This window comes from Ceratotherium simum, chromosome 4 (assembly GCF_057802395.1).
Source record: "Ceratotherium simum simum isolate JZ-2026a chromosome 4, ASM5780239v1, whole genome shotgun sequence".
In the NCBI taxonomy this organism is placed as follows: domain Eukaryota; kingdom Metazoa; phylum Chordata; class Mammalia; order Perissodactyla; family Rhinocerotidae; genus Ceratotherium; species Ceratotherium simum.
This window is the reverse complement of record NC_141903.1, coordinates 72,180,911-72,193,594: the sequence shown is the minus strand read 5'-3', so window position 1 is coordinate 72,193,594 and position 12,684 is coordinate 72,180,911. Positions and strand designations below refer to the sequence as shown.

The 12,684-nt window shown below is 37.6% G+C and overlaps 1 protein-coding gene across 1 annotated transcript in view; it reads left to right on the top strand.

Moving 5' to 3' along the window:
- The window catches only part of LNPEP (leucyl and cystinyl aminopeptidase), a 93,731-nt gene that overhangs the window by 46,500 nt on the left and 34,547 nt on the right, over positions 1–12,684 (top strand). Inside the window, exons 5-7 of the mRNA XM_004420347.3 lie at positions 10,149–10,269; positions 10,953–11,107; positions 12,024–12,137. Coding sequence (XP_004420404.1) covers positions 10,149–10,269; positions 10,953–11,107; positions 12,024–12,137 — 390 coding nt within the window. The remainder of the gene's footprint in view (positions 1–10,148; positions 10,270–10,952; positions 11,108–12,023; positions 12,138–12,684) is intronic.

The window sequence follows — 12,684 nt, the reverse complement described above, 5'->3', positions numbered from 1 at the left end:
GGGGAAAGCATAGTTTCTTCTTCAATAAACGGTGCTGGGAAAACTGAATAATCACATGTAGAAGAATGAAATTGGACTCATACCACTCAAAAAAAGTTAATTCAAAATGGCTTAATGACTTAAATGGAAGATCTGGGAGAGAAGTCAAGTTGGCAGCATAGGCAGACTCTGAACTCACCTCCTCCCACGGATACAGCCAATTTACAACTACTTGTGAAAAAATTAACCCTGAGAGAGAACTGAAAACTAGATAAGAGTGACTCCTGCAACAAATGACAATCCTAATTGAGATGGAAGAGGCAGAAATTTCCCTCTGGAGAGAAAAAACGCCACCTTCACAAGCCGTAGCGCTTCACGGCCGCCCAGGAGCAGCCCAAAGTTACGCAGCCTTCCCTGGAGGAGTGGGGCCCTGAGCCAGGGAGTGCTCCCACTGTAGGTATTTTTTGGACCCAGCACAATCGAGACAAGTGGCATAATATCTGATTTTGCTTGCTACTAAAACATTGGGGAGTACCCCCAGAAAAGCTGGTTCACAAAGAAATTAAAACCCACTCTTAAAGGGCCCATGCACAAATTCACCCCTTTCAGAAAGCAACCTAAAATCACCAGAAAGAAAGGTGCACAGTACTTTGGTGAAAAGAGACTCACGTGATAGGTTCTGAGTGCATCTCAGTGAGAGGTGAGACCTCTCCAGGGACTGGGACATTGGTGGCGGCCATTGTTGTGCCCTGGTGTAGACATGCTGACACAGACACTGGCAGAGTTCTCCCTGGGGCCTGCTAGCCCAGGGTCTGCCCCACCCACTAGCGCACTGATTTAATCCAGCTCAGCCAGGGCAGGCAGCCCACCCTAGGGACTGGCCCCAACCAACAACAAGCCCTCAGGCAATTTGTGGGCCTGCTAAGTGAGCTGCCTGGATTCTCCGCAGAGTGGCTAGTGGGTCCACCTCTGCGGGGCAGGGCGTGTGCAAGGAGCAGGTGGAGAGTGTGGGGCAGTGGTGGAGGTTGTGGGACTCCCGCCTTGGAAAGACTGGTCCCACTTCAGGAGGTTGGGGCGTGCATACGAGGCAGGACTGGGTTGACTGTGTGTGTGGACCTGTAGGTGGCAGAGCTTGCCAGCTGCAGAAGCCTTGTGCTTCTCAAAGACCCACATAAGGGGTTTGCCCCACCTTCCAAAGCCTGAAACAATTGGGTGCTCCCATGCCTGAGGCCAGCCCCACCCAGCTTCAATCCTCAGAGAGCTGACAAGAGACCTAAGGGCTGGACACTCATAGCAATTGTAAGCCCCTGAGCCTAACAACCTGCCACGCTGGGGGCCTACTCACTTAATAGAAATATTGCAACACGAATGTGCTATTAGGATTTGCAGCCGACTGTGCTGGGGCTCCCCACACCCAGTAAAGAGACTGAAGGGCCCACAACAACTACAAGCAGCTGAGCATTACAACAGCTGGCCAGGAGCATAGCTCAGCCTCCCTGGGCACCTACAGGGAGAGCAACCACGCCACAACAGGACACACATAGCCCACATAGGGGTCACTCCTGGAACATTTAGAACTGAGGGAAGCACACTACCGAGCCTTATGAGGCATCACTTATATAAGGTCACCTATCCAAGAGCAGGAGACGTAGCTGACCTACCTAATACACAGACACAAGCACAGGGAAAGAGGCAAAATGAGGAGGCAAAGGAATATGTTCCAAGTAAGGAACAGGACAAAACCCCAGAAAAGGAACTAAGTGAAACAGAAATGAGCAACCTACCTGACAGAGAGTTCAAAAAAAGAGTGTTAAGGGTGCTCACTGATCTTGGGAGAAGAATGGATGAACTCAATGAGAACGTCAACAAAGAAATGGAAGATATAAAAAAGAACCAATCAGAAATGAAGAATACAATACTGGAAATGAAAAATTCACTAGAGGGACTCAAAAGCAGAGTAGAGGATACAGAAGAAAGAAGAACGGATCTGCGAGCTGGACGAAAGACTAGAAGAAATCACCCAAACTGAACAGGTAAAAGAAAAAAGAATTAAAAAGAGTGAGGACAGTCTAAGGGACCTCTGGGACAACATCAAGCATACTAACATCCGTGTTATAGGTGTCCCAGAAGGAGATGAGCGAGACAAAGGGGCAGAGAATCTATTTGAAGAAATAACTAGATGCAAATTTCCCTAACCTAAGAAAGGAAACAGACATCCAGGTACAGGAAGCACAGAGAGCCCCAAACAAGATAAACCCAAAGAGGCCCACACCAAGACACATCATAATTAAAATGTCCAGAATTAAAGATAAAGAGAGAATCCTAAAAGCCGCAAGAGAAAGTCAAGTTACATACAAAGGAAACCCCATAAGGCTATCAGCTGACTTGTCAGCAGAAACCTTACAGGCTAGAAGAGAGTGGCATGATATATTTAAAGTGCTAAAAGGAAAAAACCTACAGCCAAGAATACTCTACCCGGCAAGGTTATCATTCAAAATGGAAGGAGAGAGAAAACATTTCCTAGACAAGCAAAAATTTAAGGAATTTGTCACCAAGAAACCAGTACTACAAGAAATGCTAAAGGGACTTATTTAAGGAGAAAAGAGAAGACTACAAATAGGAAAAATTATCTATTCCCATGATAAGAGGGTAATGGATACAAATGCACAAAAAAGAGGTTAGATATGATATCAAAAACACAAAATGTGGGAGGAGGGGAGTTAAAGAGTAGAGCTTTCAGACAGAGGTCAAACTAAAGAGACCATCAACTTAATATAGATTCATATATACGTAGGTTACTGTATATGGACCCCATGGTTATCACAAACCAGAAACCTATAATAATATGCAAAAAACTAAGAGAAAAGAACCCAAACATAATACTAAAGAAAGCCATCAAACCACAAGGGAAGAGAGCAAGAGAAGAAGAAAGGAACAGAGAAGGACTACTAAAACACCGAGAAACTTAAATGGAAGATCTGAAACTGTAAAACTCCTAGAAAAAAACATAGGGAGAAAGTGCTTGACATTGATCTTGGCAATGATTTTTCAGATATGACATCAAAAGCACAAGAAACAAAAACAAAAATAAATAAATGGGACTACATAAAACTAAAAAGCTTCTGCACACCAAAGAAATAGTCAAAAAACTGAGAAGGTAACCTATGGAATGGGAGAAAATATTTCAAATCATATATCTGATAAGGGATTAATATCCAAAATATGTAAGGAAGTCATACAACTCAATAGCAAAATAAACAATTTGATTTAAAAATGGGCAGAGGAACTGAATAGACATTTTTCCAAAGAAGACATACAAATGGCCAATAGGTACATGAAAAGGTACTTAACATCACTAATCATGAGGGAAATGCAAATCAAAACTTCAATGAAATATCACCTCCCACCTGTTAGAATAACTCATCGAAAAGGCAAGAGGTAACAAATATTGGCAAAGATGTGGAAAAAAGAGGACCCTTGTGCACTATTGGTGGGAATGTAAATTGGTGCAGCCACTATGGGAAACAGTATGGAGGTTCCTCAAAAAATTAAAAATAGAACTGTCATATGATCCAGCAATCCCACTTCTGGGTATATATCCAAAGGAGATGCAGTCAGGATCTTAAAGAGGTGTCTGCATTCCCATGTTTATTGCAGCATTATTCACAATAGCCAAGATATGGAAACAATCTAAGTGTCTGTCTATGGGTAAAGGGAGAAAGAAGGTGTGGTATATATGTACTATGGAATATTTCAGCTATGAGGACGAAGAAAATCCTGCCATTTGCAAAAACATGGATGGACCTTGAGGGCATTATGCTAAGTGAGATAAGTCAGATGGAGAAAGACAAATAATGTATGATCTCAATTATATGTGAAATCTAAAAAAACTGAACTCATAGAAAAAGTAGATTAGTGGTTGTCAGGGGCTGAGGGGTGGGGGAAATGGAGAGATGTTGGTCAAAGGGTACCAACTTCCAATTATAAGATGACTAAGTTCTGAGGATCTAATGTACAGCTTGTGATTATAGTTAACAATACTGTATTATATACTTGGAAGTTGCTAAGGGAGTAGATCTTAAATATTCTCACCACAAAAAAAGAAATGGTATTTATGTGAGGTGATGGATGTGTTAACTGACACTACTATGGTAATCATTTCACATAATGTAAGTGCATCAAATCAACACATTGTACACCTTAAACTTACACAATGTTATGTGTAAATTATAACTCAATAAAGCTGCAAAAAAAATTAATTTAATTTAAAATTCACTTCCTCTGTCTCAGTAGCCGCATTTCTCATGTTCTTGTGGCTAATGGCTACCATACTGGATATTACACATATTGAACATTTCCATCAATGCAGAAAATTTTATTGGACAGTGCTAAATCTAGAACATTGAGCAGACTTAAAAGATAGTATAAAAGTGTTGTTGGAAGAAAAACTCTAAGTTATAAAAGTTAGTTGAATCTTCCTTTCTTAAAAAGCAAGTCCTGATTGAGTTTTCTTCATCTTAGAGTAATGCATAAGATTGTTTAAGGGTCTTGTATATCTGTAGTTTGTCAAAATTTTTTGTTCTGAGTAGGCTCCTCTGCTTTTCTTTGTCGTTTGATTGAATTTTATGCTTTAATTTCACAGTAGAGACTTAACAAAGCTAATATTTTTACATACTGACAATATAGAAGGAGAAAAGGATCTTTTTTAAGCTAAAAATGAATATTCTTCATGATAGAAATATGATGGAATTCTTTAATTTTTTTTTCATATTTTTGAACCTTACCAGGGAATGTTGTCTAAGCTTTGCACACATTCAGTTGGATTTGGGTTTTCTCTCTAGACTAGAGCTTTATTTTAATCACAATATACTTGGATCTTCTTATTTTGCTACTTAAAAAGGGTATAGCTCCTTCTGATAGAAAAGATTATCATGTCTACCTCATAACTTTTAGAGATAAGGATTATCTGGCTGTTTATCAGCAATGACATTGTATGCCTTTATGTTCAACATTAAAGGATGGAGAACTATTCAAGAAGTAAAGTTAAGTGTTCAAGGGTAAATGTATACTATATATTGAGTAAGTGCTCAATATGATTTACTCACCTTTGGGTTGAGAGAATTTTTTTCAAGTCCAAACCAATCCTTTCGAAACCATATTAAGACTAGTTTAAATCTGAAAAAATTCGATTAATTCCAGTTCAAGTGTTGCACCACAAATTTAGTCCTTGGTTCAGATGTTGCCTTGCTGAAACCTAAAAGGCCCAATCTAGAAGAGTCAGGTTTGCTTTTTCAACACCCAGCTGAATACTACCCTCTCCCTGAATCCTTTCATTCTTTCCCCAGCTGGGATTAATGATTCCCTCTCTAATCTTTCATAGCACTTTAGTAACATCCCTTTTGTAGTTCTTATCACATTCTTTGATGTAAAACCCCCAGCACTTTTTATTGTATCCCAAAATGTATGCAGTCTTGGCTTTTTCTTCTTTTCCCTCTGTCCCTCCCTCCCTCTCTCTCTCTTTCTTCCTTCCTCTGTCCCTCCTTCCATTTCTCTCTTTCTTTCTTTCAACTGCTATGTTGGCTTCTTACTGCCTGGAGGGTTACATTCAAACTCATCATTCTGATGTTCAAGGCCCTCATATAAATTTGACTATATTTCCAATTGCTCCTATGTGAATTCTTCCATCTAGTCAAGCTGAATTATTCATTGCTCAGATATATACCTCATTCTCATATATTTATATATTTATTTATATATATATATATATATATATATATATATATATGTAGAGAGAGAGGGGGAAGAAGGGAGGGAGGGAGAGATTGAGAGAGAGGAAGTTTCAGGTGACTTTGTTTTTGTTTTTTGTTTTTTATTTACTTGTATTAGGAAGCAACATGGTTAAATGTGGGCTCTGGAGTCTACGTGGGTCAAATTCCCCCTGTACAGCTTACTAGCTGTGTGCCTTTGGGTGGGCAGATGGCTCTGTCATCCTCTCTACACCTCACCTCCCACAGCTCTATTACTATATGCTTACATTAGACTGCCTAAGGTTTAAATTTTTTAAATTCCTGTAAAATATTCAATACCTGGCAGATAGTAATATACACACACACACACACACACACAGAAAGTGCACTCTCTTTTTTCTATGTGCAAATATATTGTGAACTCCCTTGTATGTCTATAAATATAAATAATTTTCATTATTTTTAATGCTACCCAGTGGTAAATGTTTTGAAAAAAGTTAACATTATACAAATAAACAATTGTTTTTATTAATTTTCTCTTTTTTTTATTAGGAAAGGAGGAAGACTCTAACATGCATAGAGTTATACTCTGTGCTGGCAGCTGTCCTAGGCACTCATTTATAAACATTTTTTCGTTTTATAAACCAAATGAGGGAGAGGCATTGGCCCCATATTGCTGATGAAGAAACAGTGTCTCAGAGAGGCTAATTGACCCAAGATTATATAGCCAGTAAGTGATAGTCAGAGTTGTGCCGTCTACCACAACATGCTACTTCTTATACCAAATGACATAAATAACTTCTGTAGGTATGGTGACGGGAATTCATATTTGGAGTCTAACAAAGGATTTTTGTTATGCTAAAATGCTGTAACATCTAGAATAGGTTCTATTTTGCAATATTTGACGTTAGGTCTATTTCACAGTATTCAGGAATAAGACGGCAGGGCTTTACTTACTAATGTCAGTCTTACCAAACAGCTGACAATGTCAAAGTTGACTGTAGATTATTAAATGTGTCATGTTCAGTGATAAAGACTACTATGTTGTCAAGGGCCTAAAGAAAGAGGGACATTGGTTTTATCATTTCTGGCCATTCTTCAGTGTTCCTTAAACTTGTCCCTGCCTTCAGGAATGCCAGAATTATATAGAAAATTCTAGGCCAGTATTGAAATACACTACTTTATCTGTTTGTCTTGAGGTTTTTGTTTTGTTTTTGCCATTGCCTAATTTTGTTTTTACATAGACAGGTCTAATTTGTAGAATCAGAATCCGATGGTTGTTAGTCAGATGCGGATACCATATCTATATAACTTTCAAACAGAACCTTCAACAGTATTATCCATATGAAGTTATAATTTCAATTTATTCATATTCAATCAGGAACATGAATTAATTCCAAATTTCCACTAACAACATTTCTACGTAAAGTATCTCTCCACCAGACCGGGACATTTTACATGATTTATATCGTTCTCCCCAAGTCGCATCTAATTAGTTATTCTGGATAGACTTGAGACTGGTGTTTTGTTTTTTTTCCCCTTAGGAATTTATGCTTTTTTGTGTGTTCAGCTGTCTGTTTATGAAACCTGGTGTTTTTCAGGAAACTTAGTATTGGAAGCTTCCAGTATTTTCTGTCTTTATGAATCTTGCAGGCTATATTATTGTCCCTTTGCGGGGGGTGAGGTTTGGTTCTGTATTTGCTTTTGTTTTATTTAGTTTTTGTTTTTCATTACATTAAGGAAAACAAAATCCTCAGTCTTAAAGAACCCTTTTCTTTGAGAGCTGACCAGGAGTCTTTAAAGTTGTATCTTTTAGAAATCTCCCAAAGGTCCCACCAAGAGATCTTGCAAGAAAAATTTTAAGTTGTAAGTCTTAGGGCCTGAGTGCCAGTTGACTTCCATTTAACAGTGTTTAGGGTGCTTTTAGCAAGCCCTGGCATCTTGGTCAAGATTATCTTTGTTGAGCTGGGTTGCTTTCTTTGTTTATTTCTTACTGCTTCTGTTGCACTAAAACAAGCTTGATAATAATTATAATGACCAGATGATTTATCTCTAGTGAGAACTCATAGCACATGTTCTTTTAAGGAAAAAGAAAAGAAATAGAAGGAAAGAGAAAATACCAAATTACTTTTTTTCCTAATCATTGTATTCCAGAAATGGGACTAAGTTGATCCTTTGGTCTGGTTTTACTTTCATGTGAACTTCTTTTTTCTCCCTTTGCTTTTCCTCTAAGGAAAGGTGCTTTCACACATAGTGATGGGAGTGGCTAAATGGTGTGTGTGGCAGAAGGATGTTTAAGGAGGAATCTGGGGAATATGAGTGGTGTTCCTGTTGGGATAGCATCTTCCAGATGATTGTGTGAACTATAATGCAAAATACATTGTCTGGAAAGAACAGGCAGTGATAATAAAGACTTATCTCAAATTCCAAGTGATCTTGGCACAGTCATTTAAAATGATAGTTAAAGATTTAAAAAGAATATGTCAGGCCATTTTTTTTTTTTTTAGCGCTAACACTGGCTTCGAGAGGGGAAAGATGCGGGAAGTGCCATGTCAGCGGGATGAGCTTGTAGTTCCTTTGGCAGGTGGTGACTGAATTCAGTAAGCTGTGGTCACAGCCTGTACCAATGGCTGCAGATGGCAGAGTTCTGGGCTGGTGAAGTACACTTGGCCACATGATGTGGGAGATTAAATTTCTTCCATAGGTACTTTAGAAAGCAATTATGGAAGTATTATATAGTATATATATAATACTATTGAAGTATTTTTAATTGGCTAACTCCAATCTTAGACATTTCATTCTTCCGGTAGCAGTTGCCATAGTGCTCTACTCACACGTATTTTGCCCCATTTGTGATGAGACTCTATTTGTAATAATGGTAATAACTACCATTTATTGAACACTTACATTGTGTCAGGCACTCTTCTAAGTTCTATGTACATTTTAGCTCATTTTATCCTCATGGCAACCCTGTGAGGGTTGGAGCTACTTTTGTCACCATTTTACAGATAAGGGGACTGAGATCAACTAACCTGCTCAAGGTCACACAACTAGCAGAGATTTGAACCTGGCACTCAAACTACAGAGCCTGTACATTTCATTTTGTTGTTGGTTTACTTAAACATTTTTTTTCTTTGCGTTTAATTTTTGTGCGATGTTACCTCCATGTTTCTGTGATTAACGCATATGTTCCACAGACTGAAGTGCCACATAAAGACAATTATGGCTGAAATCTTTTTGACCTCTTAGAAATTCTTGACAGTTTTTCAGTCCTTAAATAGGAGACTAAAATTAATTTGGAGTTAGAGTTCACTAATGTATTTTGTCCAAATGATGAATTATTCAGTAAGTCTCCATTTCTCACATGTTGAGATCTTTATTTTGAGATTTTTACTTTCTGCTATGTCTTGCCCACATCCCACTTCCCCAGGTGAATATAGAGGGCTTTTTTCCCCAATCAATTGAAAAACAATAAATATTGCTTTTAAAAACCCATTGCTTTTAACATAAGGGCTTAAATTTTGCCTTTTGATAACTTAATAAATAAGACATTTACAGTTAGTCCCATCGTATGTGTTTAACTTATGCCCTTAGTCAGAAAAAGAGAGAAAGAATAACTCTTTCTTGGGTGATTGCCCCTGTCTCCCCCTTCGTGAGCATGTGCCCTGGAGTGGACGGGCAATGGGGGCATGAATCTGTTGTCCCCTTGGTTGGTTTTGGTTACTGTGTGCTGCTCACTGAGTGTGTCACTCTGCTGGGTACGATTATTTTTTTATGTAACGTGGTCCGTAAAAACAAGCCAACAACTGGGAAAAAGGTAAGCTGTCCCAAGGCTGGAAATAAAACGGGCTGTGCCATACTTACTGAAAGAGAATGTGCTGGTCTCTAATAGGTTTTTCCAGGGTAATTTCAACTAATATGCACTTTCTGCCTTATGTGTTTGCTTTAGAACTAACTCCCTCGTAAGATGTGACTCCTCTGTATTGAGTGCCTGCTCGATACCAGGTACTGTGATAGGTGCTAAAAGGATGAAAATTTAGTTTTGTCCTTTGAATAATTCGCAATCTGGATAGCTCATAGGTGAGGAATGGCAACTGTAGGTAATGGAGAGGAGGAGAAGAGTATTATAAAATTAAATGGGCACATGCTTATCAATTGCTATAACATGACCCAAAGTAGTTCATTTTAGTTGTTATGTTAACTTTTAAAAATAAGGAATCTAAGTTTTTTGAACATTGTTGTATGTATGGAAGTGACTTGCTGAACTCTGTGGGAGCTAAAAGAACAATAAGCAAGACTTTCTGTCCTGAAAAATCTTGTACAACTCTATGCAATCCTTTATATACTAGTCTTGACAGTGTTCACCTGAGGATCATGCCATTTTAATTGTACCTGTTCTTACATCGTACATGTTTCCTTTAGGTTTCTATATATGCTGTACCAGAAAAGATTGGTCAAGTTCACCATGCCTTGGAAACAACTGTGAAGCTTCTTGAGTTTTATCAAAACTACTTTGAAATTCAATACCCACTTAAGAAATTGGGTAAGAATCAAATGGTACCTCTGATTTTCTTTACCATTATAACCTAGATTCATTCTGCAAATGTTTTTCAGGAAGAACTTTTGCCCAAGTTATTTTAAAAGAAATGCTGTTAATGCTTTAGGAATTGTATTTGTTAAGATTATTTAGATTCCGTGAATGTACCTGAACGTGGAGCTTAAAACACTTAGAAGTTTGTTGGGGCTGTTACAAAGGTGCTGTGTAAGTGGGAATTTGATTAGGGCTTAGTCTGGAGTTTGACTAACTCTAACTTCCTAAGAAGTTCCTGAGTCAAATAATAAAAACTGAGTAATGGGAGCTCAGGAGAGCAAGAGCATTTCCGTGCTATTCAACGTGGATCTGGTCCTAGATAGAAGAGAGTTGGCCCTGTCTTTGTCCCCCTTGCTCTGGGAAGTTGATTCATTGTAGAGGAGTTAGGTATCTCTTCCTTTGGTGAGGGACAGTGGAGCAGTGACTCTGCAGGGGTTTGATCAGATCTTCCTGAGGTGATGGATAGGTGAGGAGCATACAGGGCTAGAGTAAGGAAGGTCCCATTCCTTAGGAGTGTAAAATGAACTCACTCCCTCCTGATTCACAGCGATAAACCAATGGGTAAAATATTTTGGTTTAACTAGGAAGTGCCTTAGATGAGGGAAAGTTGATTACTTCTTTCTTGTTATTTCCAGATTTGGTGGCTATTCCTGACTTTGAAGCAGGAGCAATGGAAAATTGGGGCTTGCTTACCTTCCGAGAAGAGACCCTTCTGTATGACAATAATACTTCTTCAGTGGCAGATAGAAAACTGGTTACTAAAATCATCGCTCATGAGCTGGCCCATCAGGTATTAGCAACCAAGGCTGTTATATCTCATACTTGTGGTCTATTTCATATGCAAGAGTTTTAGAATAGATTTAGATCCTAATAATAATTCAGCTTTATTATTATAGTATTGCCTTTTTTCATAATAAAATGATGCTTTTTTAACACAAACTTAATTTTCAGATGAAAATGCTATCCGCTCTGCTGTACACAGGGTTGCTAGAGTCAGAGTCGACTCGACAATAGTAACGTACCGTTACCACTCTTTATTTCAGGGGTTTTTGAGATACATTCTTTTAGAAGAATCTCCTATCATTTTTTTCCTTCTTACTACCTCATAGAAGTAGACATTTAAAGATCTTTCTGATTTCATTTATTTTACATGCTTGCCAACTTTCTTAAGAAATGTTGTTTGAATTCTGTTTGAATCATGTAAATACTGTCCTCAACTTGGGTAACTGAGAAGAAACGTGATGCATGGGCTCTCTGACTATAGGAAAATCTCTCAGATAGAAAATTTATTTTTTAGTTGTCCTGGGTGGTTGTAGATACAATGGAAAATAATCTTACTAACTTGATATTAGGAAGTAGAAGAATTTCATTATCTGCGAAGTCTCACTTTTAATGAGGTGGCTAAAAATTGTTTTTGTTTACCTAGTATATAGCATGTGTGTTAAATTTGTAAATACACTAATTGTCTTTCTTGCTTGTTTTCCCATTCAATTAAGGTAAAATGTTAAAAGTTTTATTTTACTTTTAGAGTAAATTTATACAACTTTTATAAGTCCTTAATTTGAATATAGTTTGTTTTAACTATAATAACTATATTTTTAAGTAATTGTAATCTGGTTATAGGTGATTAATCTGATGATAGAATTATTAGAAAATTCTTGAGAATGTAAATATTGTGTTGGTTAGTAGTGTGTTTTTTCCCACAGTGGTTTGGTAATCTGGTAACAATGGAGTGGTGGAATGATCTGTGGCTAAATGAAGGTTTTGCTACTTTCATGGAGTATTTCTCTTTGGAAAAAATATTTGAAGAGCTCGCCAGTGTAAGTACAGTGTTTGTTAGGCCTACTATGAATGCTAGGGGGAAAAATAGTCAAATCATATGCACCATGTATTTTCCGTGCATTTGGAATAATGAAAATATTTCTAGAAAGATACAGTAAAATTGACCCTTGTTACTTATATCTATACTTTTTGAGATTTAACAATGAAAATTATTGTTTTATTTACTGATATATTTCATGGAAAACTGAAACTATATGAAATTATTTTATGCTTTGTCATTAAGATGAACCTTTTAAATTGCTTTGCTACATTTTATTTTTAATAGATGTGGCCTTTCTGCTTGAAGGAATTTAAATAAAGTTGAAAAGCCTATTTTTACAAAACAAAACTTTTGTCCTGTGTATAAAGAGAAAAAAAATTGACATGTTGTAGCAATGCTGTCTCTCTATTGTCATTGTGAACACTCTTGTAACAGTGATACATAGGTTGATACAGACAAATAATTTGCCCTTTTTAGGTACAAACCATATATTGTGGCCTTTTCAAAGACTTGGAACACCATTCTGTTAGAAAGAGCATAGTACT